At 43.8% G+C, this 17,608-nt stretch overlaps 1 protein-coding gene across 2 annotated transcripts in view; it reads right to left on the bottom strand.

Moving 5' to 3' along the window:
- The window catches only part of SNX2 (sorting nexin 2), a 392,895-nt gene extending 375,789 nt beyond the window's left edge, over window positions 1-17,106 (bottom strand). For both annotated transcript variants that reach the window (XR_015309306.1, XM_086961080.1), the window contains exon 1: window positions 16,819-17,106. Coding sequence is in view for 1 of the 2 variants with exons in the window: in XM_086961080.1 (XP_086817206.1) it covers window positions 16,819-16,941 (123 nt within the window). In the remaining variant the exon portion in view is untranslated. The remainder of the gene's footprint in view (window positions 1-16,818) is intronic.
- Between the last annotated feature and the right edge of the window lie 502 nt (window positions 17,107-17,608).

Genomic DNA, 17,608 nt, shown 5'->3' with positions numbered 1-17,608 from the left:
CCGACCTCTGGTGAGTGCTTGCTGCTGTCCTGCCTTCCTCCGTCCCCCCTCCCGCTGTCCGTGTGCCGTCCCCCCTCCCACTGTCCGTGTGTCGTCCCCCTCCGGCTGTCCGTGTGCCGTCCCCCCTCCCGCTGTCCGTGTGCCGTCCCCCCTCCCGCTGTCCATGTGCCCGTTGCTGTGGTGAGCTGTGCGTTTGCCCCCGAGCTCATGCATTCTGTGTTTATAAGTATGTGAGAGTGGGTCCACAGTGTTTAAAATTACGAATCAAGGGCTTTATATAAGAAGCTCTAGGGTTCCTGTAAAATGTACAAATAAACTAAAGTGCATAATGCTTTGAACTCGAAGCTCTTCCTTTCGACAGATTCTGGGGTAATGTTTCCGGTCCTCTCCCACCCCTCAATGTACTCTCTAATCCAGGGGTCTCCAACCTTTTCAGTAGTGGGAGCTACTTCTGGTCTGTGAAAATGTTTGTGAGCTACTAAAGGCCAAGTAACTCGCGCATTTTTTCGAGAGACGCCCTACGCCCAGTTTCATTGACTTTATGCCTAATTTCTTCTGAGCACTTAGTGTTGTTTAAAACAAAAGGGGCCACACTCCATCTTTTGAAGTGACAGACAGCCGCAGGTTGTGCTACCTGAAGTAAAAGCTTGTCTTGCTTGGATGCATTCCTGGAAAGTATAACGAGCTATGTAGGATACAAGCCTAAGACCTCCTTTTGTGAACCTCAATCAACTTGTTCATACACTGCAAAAGTTAAACCTGAAAATATATTCCTTACCAAATGTGATTTTTTTAAACAAATCATTTTAAATATCATTTTCCTTCAATTTATTATGAATGTGGATGACGTGTGAGAGTCTGCTACAGACTTTTTGCAGAGAAATATTGTGTTAATGTTCATGCAATATCCATTAAAAGTTTTTTTTGATCCAAACAGAATATCACATATTAGAAATGGGCCAGCAGCACAGAGACTATTTGCAGTATTGTTAGTGAGCTGCTGCTGTGTCATCATAGCTGCCAAGGTTTTACATTGCCATGTCGGACATTTTCATAATTTCAGTATAATTATGAGTGACATTTCAACGACTATGAGTGACACTTTCTCACAAGCAAAATCAATCATTGAAGACGAAGGAAAAATATCAATATCAGAATTTTACACCAGCCCTGCTAAGTACAACGCATCAAGAGTTGGACTAATGCACACAGCTGCCAAGTCTTTAGCATGCATACCAGTTACATTTTTATGTTTATACTACTTATTAGTGGTATTTACGTCCTCTATCATGTGTGACTGTATGGGACAACATATCAAATCATCATCCATGTATTGAAACACCTAGAATTGATTAGATCACCAATTCCACCATAGGAGAGTTTCGGATTTCTAAAGCTGTTGTGCATCAGGATCCATAGTACTGTGGTTCCTCTATTTTTTTAATTACATTCAAAATCTATTTCATTCATTGCAACAACTACCTGCCCCACCATCATTAACAACCTTAAAAACTCCTTACTGCTCTCTTGCACCTCCCCATCCACCATCATTGAAATTCCTGCCCAGAGGCCTCAAAATAAACATACCAGGGACAGGGCGGGCAACAACAACGCATCAGAGGGGACAAAAATAAGACATCAGAGGAGGCATTAATTAAAGACAATAGAGAGGGCACTGCTAGCATCGTTGTCATCAAAGGGGCTAATAAGGCCTAAAAGAGTACAATGGCAAGGAGTCTGTGAGGGCAACCAGACACGAAGATAATATGGTACCAGCGAGGGCAATAAACAGGTACTGGGCATCAGAGAGGGCAATAATACAGCATCAGGGAAATGTAGGACCAGAAATATTGACATGATACCTACTTTACTTGGCCGCTGCCCAGTCGCAGATGAGTCCTAATGTGTGTGTGTCCAGGAAGCTGCAGATGGGTGGCACTTCTAGGCAGCTAGGGCTGGCTGCAGCAGGCTGAGCTCAGCCGAGGCCTTGATTCCTTGACCTTTTGCCGCCTGGCCCTGGGCCTCCACACAGTGATTGGGTTGCCGCTATCCTGAAAGTTAAGTGAGGGGCCCGCCCAGTGATACTCTCCTGGCAGCCATTTGCGTTAAAATCCCCGGGTCATCACTTCTCCAAAGCGTCTGTATTTGGTCTTACTATCGAAAACACACATTCCTATCTTTGAATATTCGACATCAACACATGCATAATTTAAATGAGCGTGCCTGTGCTCTGGCAATGACCTGGCCACAGAGGCTATGAAAGAGTTTAAACGAGATCTTAAATTCGTAGCGGTTCTGAAGAGTGGAACAATTACATTCTTTTTGGGAGTTAGCGAGTACCCATGTGAGATGGTTAACTTAAATGTTAAGTTCTCAAGTAATGGACAAGTTATTTTACTAGAGGTCCTGCACTCTGGCTGGTTATTACAAATCAATGCGGAGGGAAGAGCTTTTCTTTATCGTGTGCCTTTGGTAAAGAAAACTGAAACTTGGCAACGCACTGCTGTCCTGATTTATATCCCAGAGCTGGAAAGCGGGAAAAAAAGATATTATCAGTCTTTCAACAGCCCATGGCATACCAGCGGCTAAGGGGCACATCGCAGCTCCAGTCTAGAAAAAATGCATTATGCCGGTGTTTCCTGGCCACGTCAGTGCTTACCGCGTTTGATCTGCTGCTGCAATACGTTCCAATCAAGGCAGAAAAAGGCAGGTGGTGGGGCTCGTAGCAGTTCAATACTGCTTGCGCCACCTGCATGGTAGCAGATTTTCCGGAACACAATCGAGACTGCGGTGCAAAGCTGTGAAAGGCAGGTGGCGTGGACCCCAGCTCCACAACAGCGTCATCATCTTTTGTCCTGCCCCGCCCCAGCTAAGCTCAGTTAGACCAATCTGAGCAGCTGGTTTTGGTGATGGCAGGAAAAGCTTTGAAAATAGGCCTAAGAACAACAAGCATTAGAAATGCAATAGGTCTCGCAGCATTAGAGTTAGTGCTTTTAGAATTGTTTATGGGTTTTTTTGTAAATCTTTAGCATGAGGTTGAGGGTGAGTGAGGGTGAGTGAGGGTGAGGGGTTGAGGGTGAGTGAGGGTGAGGCTGAGGGTGAGTGAGGGTGAGTGTGAGTGAGGGTGGGTGAGTGTGGGTGAGTGTGGGTGAGGGTGAGGGATTGAGGGTGAGGGGTTGAGGGTGAGTGAGGGTGAGGGGTTGAGGGTGAGGGGTTGAGGGTGAGTGGGGATGAGTGAGGGTGAGGGGTTGAGGGTGAGTGAGGGTGAAGGTGAGTGAGGGTGAGGGTGAGTGAGGGTGGGTGAGTGAGGGTGAGTGTGGGTGAGTGTGGGTGAGTGAGGGTGAGGGATTGAGGGTGAGGGGTTGAGGGTGGGTGAGGGGTTGAGGGTGAGTGAGGGGTTGAGGGTGAGGGTGAGTGAGGGTGAGGGGTTGAGGGTGAGTGGGGGTGAGTGAGGGTGAGGGGTTGAGGGTGAGTGAGGGTGAGGGGTTGAGGGTGAGTGAGGATGAGGGGTTGAGGGTGAGTGAGGATGAGGGGTTGAGGGTGAGTGAGGATGAGGGTTTGAGGGTGGGTGAGGGTGAGTGTGAGTGAGGGTGAGTGAGGGTGAGGGTGAGTGAAGGTGGGTGAGGGTGAGGGGTTGAGGGTGATTGAGGGTGAGGCATTGAGGGTGAGTGAGGGTGAGGGGTTGAGGGTGAGGGTGAGTGAGGGTGAGGGGTTGAGGGTGAGTGAGGGTGAGTGAGGGGTTGAGGGTGAGTGAGGATGAGTGAGAGTGAGGGTGAGTGAGGGGTTGAGGGTGAGGGGTTGAGGGTGAGTGAGGGTTTGAGGGTGAGGGGTTGAGGGTGAGTGAGGGTGAGTGAGGGTGAGGGTGAGGGGTTGAGGGGGAGGGGTCGAGGGGGAGGGGTTGAGGGTGAGTGAGTGAGGGTGAGGGGTTGAGGGTGAGTGAGGGTGAGGGGTTGAGGGTGAGGCTGAGGGTGAGTGAGGGTGAGTGAGGGGTTGAGGGTGAGGAGTTGAGGGTGAGTGAGGGTGAGGGGTTGAGGGTGAGTGAGGATGAGGGGTTGAGGGTGAGTGAGGATGAGGGTTTGAGGGTGGGTGAGGGTGAGTGTGAGTGAGGGTGAGTGAGGGTGAGGGTGAGTGAAGGTGGGTGAGGGTGAGGGGTTGAGGGTGATTGAGGGTGAGGCATTGAGGGTGAGTGAGGGTGAGGGGTTGAGGGTGAGGGTGAGTGAGGGTGAGGGGTTGAGGGTGAGTGAGGGTGAGTGAGGGGTTGAGGGTGAGTGAGGATGAGTGAGAGTGAGGGTGAGTGAGGGTTTGAGGGTGAGGGGTTGAGGGTGAGGGGTTGAGGGTGAGGGGTTGAGGGTGAGTGAGGGTTTGAGGGTGAGGGGTTGAGGGTGAGTGAGGGTGAGTGAGGGTGAGGGGTTGAGGGGGAGGGGTTGAGGGTGAGTGAGGGTTTGAGGGTGAGGGGTTGAGGGTGAGTGAGGGTGAGTGAGGGTGAGTGAGGGTGAGGGTGAGGGGTTGAGGGGGAGGGGTCGAGGGGGAGGGGTTGAGGGTGAGTGAGTGAGGGTGAGGGGTTGAGGGTGAGTGAGTGAGGGTGAGGGGTTGAGGGTTGGTGAGTGAGGGTGAGGGGTTGAGGGTGGGTGAGGGTGAGGGGTTGAGGGTGGGTGAGGGGTTGAGGGTGAGGAGTTGAGGGTGAGTGAGGGTGAGGGGTTGAGGGTGGGTGAGGGGTTGAGGGTGGGTGAGGGGTTGAGGGTGAGTGAGGGTTTGAGGGTGAGGGGTTGAGGGTGGGTGAGGGTGAGGGGTTGAGGGGGAGGGGTCGAGGGGGAGGGGTTGAGGGTGAGTGAGTGAGCAATTTATTGTACCGTATGTTTCTGCTGAAATACCTTCGGGCCGTGTTTGCGCTGTAAAAAAATGCAAACCAGACGGCTCCTCACTTGGTGTCAATGTCGCTCGAAATGAAATCTGTTTTGTCTCATCAGCAGAAACATCTAAGTTATTGGGGACAATTTGCCACTCAATACTCATCTAAAAAGAGCGTCCTCCATATACAATGGATACCTTTGCCTTCACCAAAATGCTGACCCCGTTATGCCTGTAATTAATTAGCACGGGTGGAGGGGTCAGGCAGAACAGGGCAATGACGAGGATCCCGATGTAATGGCTGGAGCGAGCGTCTTTGAAGCGAGGGAACCGGTTGCGAGCGAGCGCTGTGATACCTTTGGAGTGCCGGTACAAAAGTAAAAAAAAAAAAAAGTTTTAAAAAGTCGTGCATAAAACATGAAAGGAACAAGCAATTACTGAAAGCTACGGAAAAGCGTGTTCCCCATATTTGTTTCCCCACATCGTAATGTAAACTTGGTTTTCAAAATATCAGTGGAATGAAATGGTTTATTAACATCAAGGCATATTTTTGGACAACTGGCGTACAGCAAGACGAGCGGCCGCCATGACTGGTTGTTAAAACAAAAAAAAGAGTAGTTTGTGCGCTGTAAGGAAAAAAAAACAGCAATTACGGTGGGGTTGTGGGGGCGGTCAAACACGGGACAGGGAGACAAGCCTAACATTTATTTAACAAAAGAGAACATGCAGCGTGCGCATCCTTGCACGTTCCCGTCACAAAACTAGTCGCCCTGCTTTTAAATAAATATGTTCTGTGCAGTCAAGATCGAGTTAGGCGAGCTGCACAGTAAACGGGGCGAGGAGAGAGGCGGGGAGGAAAACAAGCATCAACAAGGCTAGCGGCAGGCAGGCAGGGGAAGAGAGGGGAGGGGGGAGGAGAAATGCGACACGGCGGGGAGGGGGCGGAACGGGGGCGGAGAGGGGAGAGAGAGAGTAGGCAAGGGTAAACAAACACGGACGTGCACGCGCCCGTGACTTTTAAGGTCAATGCGCATGCGCATAAGCTTAATGCGCATGCGCATTGACCTTAAAAGTCACGGGCACTGCAAGGAATCGCCACGATTCCTTGCAGTTAGATAAAGAGTGGATGAGCCCCTATAGTCTCGCTTGCTCGATGCGCATGCGCATCGACAGGCGAGACCTAATAAACGACAAGAATAGGCTACAAAATTGAGACCCAATGCCCGAGCTACTCATGGGGGTTCGGCGAGCTACCGGTAGCTCGCGATCGACCGGTTGGAGACCCCTGCAGTCTAATCAGTCTTAAACTGTATGTGGTATGCATTATGTCATTGTTTTAATTCGGTCCGTTTGTAATTGGGATTCACATGTGACGTTTTATTCTGGTCCTACTGTAAAGCGCTCTGATGCTCACGAGCCAAGTCCGAGCTGTATAACATCACAAAATAAATCCTTTGGCGCCATGGTGAGGGCCATTTGTTTTCACCGTTCCCTCCACTCTTATCTAACACCTTTGCGTCTCTTGTTCAGTAGGTGCCTGAGTGGCAGTTCCCAGCAGATGGCGCCAGAGGCTTAGACCTGTGCGACTGGCATCCATAAATGCCCTTCTTAAAATATGCGGACGAGGAATTCTTTGCAGACGGTAACTCAAACTAATACATCCACCAAAAGTAGAAAAGTACCCTCTTGTGCCATTTCTCATTTGAAGGGTCACATTTCCCAAAGAGGTAAAAAGATGGCAGGCTCCTTTTACACTGAGAGAACTTAAATAAAAAAATAAAAAATGGACGATTTCTGTTTTGTGGCTCATCCAATGTTCAAAAAATGTCAGGTGGAACTTAACCCAAAAAGTGCAGATTTTTTTCCCCTGGTTTTGGAAATGCTATTTTATCCATTTGAGAAAGATGTATGTTATCACTGGGTAAGGAATGAACGTCCTTTTGGTGAGACGTCTATGGTGGTTGTGTTATTCATGTCGAACGTATTCTAAACATTCTTTAGGTGCTTTGGATGATCATCCTTCAGTTGTTAGCTTCTTTAGCTCTGGAGCCTTCATCCATTTATTTGCAGTATTTTCAAACTCCTCTTGTATTAAGCGACTGGATTATTTCATTATCACAGTTTTGTCTGTTGGCTGTTTGGGTGCATTCTTTTGTGTCCACTTGAATGCATGAGGGACTTTTTACATCCAATGGGAAGTGAGAATTGGTAAAAGTATTTGTAAAATGGATGCTATAGAATATAAAGTTAACCTTTTTTTCTATAGCATCTATTGTTCTGATGCTTTTGTCAGCACCTTTAGTACAATGGGTTGCACCTGCTTGATCACACAAACATTAAACCTATTGGCTTTGCCAGTGTGTCCGTGTCTTTTCCAAACCACAGTTGTGACTGCAGCTGAGTGTCTCAGCTTGATGAGTGGCATTTGCCAGAGATTAAACTATTGGCATTGTAAATGACAATACCATTTATTTATCTGTTTTCAAAACCAACACATAAATACAAATTTTGTCATTTACAATGCCAATAGCTCAAACTTTTCAAAAGGCGAAACCATTGCATTGTAAATGCTTGTTCTAAAATTATTAGGACAAGTTTTTCTGTGGTATACTACCTTGGATTTGGAAAAAATATGTCTCACTACAATCTAAGAGTGCCAACTTGTTCTTTGTCTTTGTGATAGTTGTTGCACATTTGTCTTCTGGCGAAAGTATAGATATTTATTATTACATTAAGAGTGTGTGTGTAAGTGCTTCCTTTACGCTGTGTGATGCATAACAAAAGGTGATTTACAGCTTTAGATAGCAGTGTGTGATAAAATAGGACCTAAATGATAATTGTGTGATAAATTAGAGTTCTAATATTTTCTGTCATCCTCCATTTGTCCAAGATTGCTCTTGACCACTTCATCATCAGATCACTGCTCAGTGTGCAAAGGGGTGTGACGAAATGTTAATCTTATACCGCACCTTAAAAGGAGGAGCTAAAAAAGAAATTAAAAAGGAGTTTTATTTTTTCCCATTTATTAGCTAGGTGCCTGCCTGTCTCCAACAATTGGCCACCCTTATATGACGAGGGCTGTGCTGAGAAAGCATAGGACTCTGTGTAATACAGATTACCGGTAAGCAAGCAGGCCAGTTCTGTCCTGTCACAGGAAACAGCCTTTGCAACGTGCTTTTTACCATGTTGTACTTTTACTATGCATGTTTTTGGAACGCATATGCTATTACAAAGTTTGCCTTTTCTGCACATTTAAGGTAAGTTCAGGGGACTGGGGGAGGGGTCAATATATATATATATATATATATATATATATATATATATATATATACATATATACATACATATATACACACACACACACACAGACATCAACACAAGGTGCCCATAGTGAAGACGCCTCAGACCAGGGATATATACATATATACACACACAGTTTTGACAAAAAAGGATGCCTCGGCCTCACAAGTCGGGCTTGGTAACTGAGTCACAGCTATATATGCCAATGAAAACTCACGAGTTTATTGCCACATGAGATACAAGTCATCCAGTCAGGAGTAAGTAAAAAACAGGTCCTTTATTGCAGCAGGTACTACACAAGTACGGCATTACGCGTTTCGTCCCAGCTGGGTCTTAATCACATGCCGATTACAAGAGTCAATTACTGGTGGGTTTAAATACACTGAGATAATAAACAGTGTATTTAAACCCACCAGCAATTGGTAAAACGTAATGCCATACTTGTGTGAAGTAACTGCTGTAATAAAGGGCCGTCTGTGAAAAGCCTGCAGCAAATTTACTTCACAGGTGTATATTGTAAGCCCGTTAAAAGGTCTATTATGTCTTGCTATAATTTTAAGGTGATTACTGTTTTTTAACACCGGAGTTGAGTGTTAAATAATTGTCAGTCCAGCATGTGGGAAGAGCAGAACAGTATGATGCTCATATATTGGGGGATGTAAATTGTTTTAAAAGTCCAAACAGCGCATTTTTGAAATGTGTAAGCACACTGAATGAACTTCCACTAGTATTGAAAATAGGTTCGTACATTTTGTCCTGCTAAAATAAATAATTATAAAATCACAAACAGCAGCAGTAAAAAGCTGTGTGTTGACTTCACTTATCCATCAAAAGAAGTAAATGTTTCTCCAGGAGCATTATACTTTGTAACCACTCGTGCAGGTCCCACCGTTTAACTTTCAAGTAACATTAACTTTGCCAACACTAATCTCGGAGATGTCCTATATCTTTTTAGTTTATGTCTTGTGCCTGGCAAGCAAGTCATCACATCAGGTGCTTACTCAGCATACACGGAGAACAATCCCTAAATGTAAAACCAACTAAGATTAGGGAGACGAGCAAATCGTTATCTCAGGCGAAAGCAAATGATTCTCCCAACTAACTCTTTTAGAGAGAAACAAACGACTAAAGCCAAATGCGAAAGCTCGCGCTAAAAAGAGTAACTGATTTAAACTTTGAAAACAGCAGCGCTGTTTCAGCTTTCCAATATTCACGCCTCTAGAACTGTTGGAGTTGATAATGCCATTACTGCCAAATCAAAGTGCGATGAACTGCGAGATGATGCATTTTATTCGTTGTAAGCATTTCTGCTGAATCCGCCTCCATGCGTTTAGAGCAAGTCAGAACATCTGAATGTTCAGATTAAACACTTTTACACGTCCAGATGTTTTTTTTAATTAGTTGTGCGTTTTCGTTGTATGGGGGCAGAAAGAAAAGTTGTGGTTTCTGAAATTGCTGTCAACACTTTATAGCGTCTCTGTCGTGGGAAAGTGAAACTATGTGGTCTAGTGTTAAGCTGATCTTGGAAGACAGAGACCTGGATTTTACTACCAATTTCGTCTTTTCACCAGAATATTGTACAGTTCTCCTTGTGTATCAACATATAATTTTATTAAAAAGACAAAAAGCGTGCCTTGCAGCATTACAGTTACATTTTCCCACCTTACCCATTCCTTGGTTTCTGTTTTATGTAGCTAACTGGGGAACATTCATTGCTGATCCTTGCACAGCAAAGTTTGCGATCCTTCTGCTGCAATTAAAATATCATCTGCAGAGCACTGTACTGTTCCTTGGAGATCTATTTATGCTACATGAAACACCTAAAATATACACACCAAATGTTGACAGCAGTGCAATATCAAGGATCTACTATACTTGGGATAGACAAGGAAAACAAAGTTTCAACAAGTATCTAGCCTTTTAAATACAAAAGGCTAAATTACTCATCAAGAAACACTGTTGCGAAACATCAGCGGTTAATTATGTTAAATTAAGTATTTTTAAAAACCACAACAATATTGAATGCGGAAAATAAGTCCTAATTGCGAGTTCAAGTTTTTTTCACCATATATATTATTCCTGAAAATACTAGTTCAACAAATATATTGATTAACCCAAGACAAATGTAAATAAAAGGTACATGCACCAAAATAGTCAACAATGTAATGTAGCATATCCTTCAAACTTTCTTTTGTGGCAGCAACATTACTAAGATCTAAAATAAGTGAGGCGAAAGGAGTTCAACAAAAGTGTGTGTGGCGGGGCGGGTGGAGGGGGGATGCAGACAGTTAAACAATTGTTCCATGCCACCTACGCATAAAAATGGCAACGTTTCCCTTCAGGACTACTTTAAGGCAGAGTAAATGCAATTTGGTGTCAATGCTGAAAAAACAACCAAAAAAAACCCAACAAAACAGCTGACTCAATACTTGCTTGGAGAAATGAACTTGTTTTCAATTATGCTGCAGACAGGCATCAGGGAAAATATCCCACATGACCGAACGTTTGCCAAGTGTAACTTGAACATTAGACTCAGTGCATTAGCAATCCTGATCGGTTAACACCTTGCAGGAGGCCACACATTGTACAGCTAGGAAATCAACCACTAGAAACTCTACATGTTTGCTCAAAGCTCCAGATGGATTTTTTTTAAATGTTTTTTTTTTTTAAATAAGCAGTTGCAGAGAGTCTTCCGGGGGCACAACAGGCCTATGCAGCCACTTTTTTTGCATTCTACAGCACTATGGTATTACAAAAGCGTCCGCAGAAGATTGTGAATCCCCTCCAGTATTACTGATAGTACTGGTGCACATGTAGCCCATCGTTATCATGAGGGTGTTCCCTCATTTGCATGGTGACGTGGCCCCATGGAAATGAGGGTAGCTCTTTGCCTCTGCTACCACACTGTATTATAGATGTGGGCGCAGATGCATACGAGCCCCTAGGGGACACAGTCACAGTGCACCACAAAACGATGATGCACTGCCAGTGCGCCTCCTGGAGACAGCCCTCGGGGGGCAAATGTTATATTCTGTTATACTGATTTGTATAGCGCACTAATCACCAGAGTGTATGTATACAGGCGTTTAGGCAGGTGTGTAGGTGTGTGGTCCAAAAGGTGCTTTATGTGAAGGGCCAGGTCTTCAGCTTTTTGCGGAGCTCAAGAATTGAGGAGAGTGCTCTGATGTTTTGATTCCATGTCTTGAGTGAGATGGAGGATATAGAATGAAAATGTGAATACCAATTCAACAATACCAATGGATGAAGCCCACTGACCAAAATTCCCTCTATGTATGTATATGTATGATTGTGTTTGAAAACAATAGTCTGGTAAGACAGCTAAAAGTGTCTCAAACGTCAGACCTAAAAATCAAAGGATTGGTTTCAATATTCTGAGTTTATGTCTCTCGGGTGCCATGGACGCCAGCCCCTTCACCCCCCCTCGCCCAAGACATCTCCCTGCAGGTGGGGGAGGGACTCCTGCACTTTCAAATAAGGAGCAGCTCTGAAGCAGCTGTTCCATATTTGACTGACCGTGCGGCCCCCCCTAGGCAACTCAGATTCACGGCTGCCCTGGGGGCCCTGCATTCATTGTAATGGGGCACACTGTCCCAGTTTGCGACTGGCCCACCTGTTTACAAGGTGTGCTGTGGCACCAACAGGAACAGTGCACCCTTTCAATTATACAGTCCCTGGTGTACACAAACATATTCAGACAATGCTAACTATGCTAGATAAATGCACTTGGAAAACGTGCAGAGTGGACCTCGTAGTTTGTAGTACAGTACCTACATCTAGACAGTAGATCAAATGACAAAAGGAAAAAAAAAAAACATGTCCAACCACATTTGTTATTATTTTAACACAGAATACAGATAAAAAATCTCTACTTCTTGGAATTTGTGTTAGATGGAGCGTGTAATTTTAGAACTAATCAAAATGACTCCAAGGAGAGCAATCGAGGTGGAATAACTCCACTGCCTGCATCAACTGGCACACTTTGACAGAGAGCTTTAACGCAAGGGTTTACCTACTCTGTTGGGACAGAACAGAGATCAATAATTTCACATAAGTAGAAATGTGATAACCATGACTAGTACAGACCAGGATCATGCAAGAAGAAGTTACCTAGTTGTGAAAAGTTCCCATGCTATCCCAAATGGGTGAACCATTCAAACCTTGACTAATTTAAAGTGATTGCATGCATGAGTTCATTAAAGGTGGGAAAGCTACTGTAAATAGATGCCCTGCAAATAAAGAATCTAGACTCACACAAACCACTTTATGTTGGCAAGGTAACTAAAGATTTGTAAAAATGATTACCAAATAAACATTTTGCTGCTCTTTATTTTATACAAAATAGCTAGACTTCTATTACCATAGATAAAGGTTAGTTGCCTTGCTTTGGAACCAGGTAGCCTTTTAAGGGAATTTCTTGAATTTGTATTGGGATGCCTAATGTCAGGGAGAAAAACTATTCGTGAAAGCCAAGTAGCTTCAATTAAATCACAGCATGTTGCCCTCTGTAAAAGCACACCCTGCAGCAAGGAAGTCACTGAAGCACTTTGAGAAAGACGATTTTCATCCTTACCTTAATTGAAGGGAAATCTGAAAACCCTACACATGAATAGCGTAGCATTCTATAACAGTGGGTTCGGCATTACATAAAGAAAACTTTGATCCTTCACATGACGTTAAGGTTTGAAATAAACATTTGAAGATTTGCTATAATATAAAGAATTTGCTTTTGTAAACATATGCATGAGGAACAAAAATGAGAGTTATAATGAAAGCCAAAAGACTGCTCTGCTAGAGATAATTAGAACACAAAAAATGAAAACTTGCAACCAAACATTTCCGATACACGCAGCACGAAATGTATAATACCTTCTCACTCTATTGGGCTCCTTCATTATTAAGGCCCTCGAAAGAGACTTACACCTACAATTTGAATTATGTTTGAAGTAATTCATTGTTATTGTGTATGGAGAACATTTTAAATGTATGCCAATGTAATTATGTGGCAATGGAGGTGCGAATTACGCAGCAGCACTGGCTGATATCTGCAGAGAGGAAAAGGTTAGTTATTCCACTTATTACTTTATTAAAGGCAAACTGCATGGTACACATTTTAACGTATAATCCATGGCTTTAGGGAGATAGTATATTTTAAGATACATAGGCACTGATACTAAATGTATTTTAATGCTCTAGAAACAGATGTTGATTCCTAAAGAAACAAATACACATCTAAATTAAACTAGGCAAAGTGTTATCCATCAACTAACTACTTACTAAGCATCACGTCTGACATTGAACTGCTAGGAAAATAGATTACTGTCCTGTTTATCTTCTTGTCCCACTATATTGTAGATAAAGGTTCACATCTTTTTCTGAGGCTGCACTTATATATGTAGGGCGTTTTTCCTTCCCTCAATCCAAATAAAGCTATGGAGCATTGCGAATAAGTAACACCATTTGGAAGAGTCTCATACTTTAAAAGCTGCAATACAGTATTTTACAGGTAAAAAGTTAGCCAGCTGCTGCAACGCAAAAAAAGCTAACTTATGGTAAGTTTCAGAAGCTCAGTCACCGATTAGGTTAAGTATTCTTGACAACTCTTGGTCCGTTTGAAATAAAACAAGCTATTTTGTTGATACAATTTGCAAAATCAGGCACAGCAGATGACGGATTGTGAAGCAAAAACGGACATTTATAATGATGCCAATTACAGATGCATGACAAAATGTTAGTGTACCCTCGTTAGAATACATCGGCTGAAAGTGTTTTATTGGACCAAGTGTCAACATGGATTCCTATATGTACTGTGTGTGTAATAGAAAACGTGTATGGATTGTCCAACCGTACGCTTTGAAGTCTAGGTCACAGGTAAATATCCAGCGTATAAGATTGGTGAAAGTAAAGGTAGGCTTTGTAGATCAGAATAAAACACTGTGTGTCAGTTCAGCATCCAGGAAACTCCTTCAAAATAATTGAGAGGTGCCAGCCATAAGTTACCTGTAAAAGAGCATGAGAAACTTATGCAGGCCCTTTCCTATGTGAGTAAAAGATGCCTGTACAAGAAATCAAATGGCCTTTTGTAAAATACGAGTTCACCATACTCCATAATTTAACTATACAGCTTACCAACAAAAAAAAAAATAGTTGACTATAGGTTTTATTGGCAAACATGTTATTTGGTTCAAACATACTCACTACAACGGTACATTTCTAGTTCATATTTGGAAGCAGATGTGCTGCACAAAATAACAAAACAGTACATATAGACAAGTACACATTGAAGTGGCTGAGCTTTTGCATTCAATTAAATAAGCTTCCAGGGCCAGGCTTAGTTCAGTGAAATGGTGGGCAGCTCATAGGTAGATGAGGAAACATTTCAGAATAGTGTTCTAAGTAACTCAAGATCGGAAATGAGAAAGGAAGAAATTGGTGAAGGTAAGTGATGGAACTTGGGTGACTGTAGTAGTTTTGAATTATGGACTGCTGTCAGGGAACGAAGAGAGGTGCTCTAGATGTCTTTGATCACAAGGGTGGCAAAAGTTGTTGTGGGACATACTTCAGGTAGTGTGGCCAGACAAATTAAATACCTACAGTTTTATAAGTGTACAACATTAGTGAGTGGAGGGCCAGCGACGTTCATCTGACTGGAATAGGATCATATGTTCTAGATTAGAGGATGGGGAAAAATGAATGAAAATAAAACGTGCCTGATCAGCATATTGATTTGAGAAACCAGGGGAAATTATGTATTTGAGACAGGTAGCAAAAAAAAGGGAGAAAGACAGAGGCACCATGAATGACTAATAGTATACTCCAACTGACTGCTGCCACACATCATCCAGGTAACTAATAAAGATATGTAATCCAGCTGGCTTGACACCATTAACACTATGGCTAGTAGCCCCACTGTATAAAATAAAGTAACTTTACCCATTCTATTTCATCCACCTAACCAACCATTTCACTCTTTCAATATGCTGGGTACGGTGTCTCAGTGGACTAATGTGTCCACTGCAGGGGCCTGTGTTCGACATCATGGTCACAGGTTCAAATCCCCGCAGGTCTACTCAGCCTTTCATCCGTCTGAGGTCGATAAAATGAGTATCATTGAGTTGGGTAACAATAAACATCTGTTATTCAGCACCAAGATACCTTCGGGTGAACGTACGGTTTACAAAATACATATGTTATGTTACCAGGCAAAGCAAAATCATTAAGACAGTAAGACCCAGTCACTACTAAACTGATGAGGAGATTGCAGATCTTCACTGAAAACTACTTAAATATCATGTTCTCCAACAGTACCATAAAACTAATAAACAACCTCCAACAGAACCAAACAGCAGCAGAAGCAAACATTAGTCCCCCAAAATGCCCTTTTTTATATGGCAGCAAGAAGCGTCGGTTTAATAATGGACAAAATGTTTGGGTCCATCAGTTCATACATAAGAACAGAACTCAATTCTACTGAGAGGTATATTTTGGTTCACAACAAGCATAGCCTTCATTTCCCTCGAATATGCGTACCAGGTAGATTATCGTTCTCGTATCTCTACATACAGAAAGCCTTGACACAGAGGAAAGCAACTCTGTTAAGTAAATAGAAACACAGGAAGAACCGCTAAAACCATATTTTCCAAATCAAGATTAGGATTAGCGATTGATTTATGTACCACAAAACATCGAGAAGTTTCTCAAAGGCCTCTGTTAGGAGGTATATGCTTAGAAATTTAGAAGCAAGCACGTGGTTAACAGAAAAACAAAACGAAATATAGTCACCAGCCTTTTTTGGGGAGCATCCATCAGACATTTCTCCAAAATAGACTACAAAGGGCTAAGATCTACTGACTAACGGGCAGACATTGCCTAACAAGACTTTCAACCATCCAAGTAGCGTTATAAATTGTACAAGCAGCATAAGTGCTTTGTACAGTTAACGTTCGAGTGCTTAATACAGGCAAAGAGGTGAGGGTGAACGTCTCCAGTGAGAAATAGAGGACTGGATTCAACATTAATGAATTGGAGACCTGTCTGTCATAGAATAATAAACCGCTTCAGGGGTGTTTTGGGGAAGTAGATGAGTGGCTATTTAAGAGCTTGAGCGGCCACTGGTTACAGTTCAAGCGTTTGTCACAGTGCGAGGACTGGTGAAGGGAACTAATGGAATTAAGAAAGGAGAGCAACCAGTGTTTGTTATTAAAAGCGGTGAGTAATGATCATCTGGTGCTACGTGGCCTGAATGGAGCGAGATTATAGAAGTGGCGAAGAACGTCTGCCAGGTACCAGGGTCGCCAGGAGAGAGCTGTCACCAACGCTGCAAAAAGAAACCCCTTTGTAAAGGGACGAGGGAACAGTGCTAATGGCATAACAGCAATATGGGGGCAGCCCGGGCAGGCATTTAAAAGGAAGGCCAGTTATGCATCATGTAGAAGGGAGCGCCCGTCACCAGACTGGGGGAAACGCCTAGCATTGGAAAGGGACACAACACAGCCTGGCATTTCAGAACAAAGAGTTGTTTCAGTGGCTCTGCAGGATGAGCTCTGCCCCAGATCGCGTGTTGGCTGCATACTGGGTGACAGTTCTCGCTTCCCTGTGGCACTGACAGCTCCCAGTCCACGCTGGCATTAATAGGTAATTGTGCCATCTCACCTCCATAGTTGAGACAGTGCTGGCAAACAAATCTTCGCCGTCCTCAAGCTCTTCAAAGTCAGGGTGCGCCGGCTTCCCGTTGTCACCTCCAAACAGCGGAGGTGGCTCCCTCTCCGTCGCCATCTTCCGCCACTATTCCAGCCTCCTGCCGGCGCCGCGCAGACGTCAGGAGCCGCACGCACGCGGTCAGGGGTTACTGCCGGCGTGGAATAGTAAACAGAGATCTTGTGATCCGTGGCGAACTGACAGCGCACGCACCCTACTACACGTGGTACGCTGCACAAGAGCAAGCGTTTGTCCAGGTGGCGGCCATTTTAAGATCAGGCAGCTCACTAAAGTTTTCTGAGATGAGGGAGTGATTGAACCAGTCTTGCTGGGTTATAAGTGTGGCAGGAGCTGTGTCATGCTGGGAGAGAACCGGGAGAGATTAAGAAAAAACTTTCAAATAAAAAAGTTCGTAGCTATGGAGCAGGAAAGGTTCAATTCTATGTCGGAACGGAGATTTCGGATTATGCTTCTCTTTCTTTACTTCAGAAAATACAGCAGCCAATGAAATGTAAGTAAAATGTAAACTACATATCCCATGAACCCACTCAGTCAACTGTAGTACATGTAATATTCAATAGGTAGAATGTATTGCCTTGTAGAATTTGGTAAGTGTTCTTTATGCTTATGTTCTATGTAATCATGGAATGTTAGGCAGATGATGCTGGGAGCTGCAGCAGACACCATACCAAGCAGGGATTGATAATTAAGAAGGTGCTTATAATGATTTCCGCGTAGTATTCTT

The sequence above is a fragment of the Lissotriton vulgaris genome, chromosome 3_1 (genome assembly GCF_964263255.1).
Source record: "Lissotriton vulgaris chromosome 3_1, aLisVul1.2, whole genome shotgun sequence".
Lineage (NCBI taxonomy): Eukaryota > Metazoa > Chordata > Amphibia > Caudata > Salamandridae > Lissotriton > Lissotriton vulgaris.
This window is presented reverse-complemented; position numbering and strand designations above follow the sequence as displayed.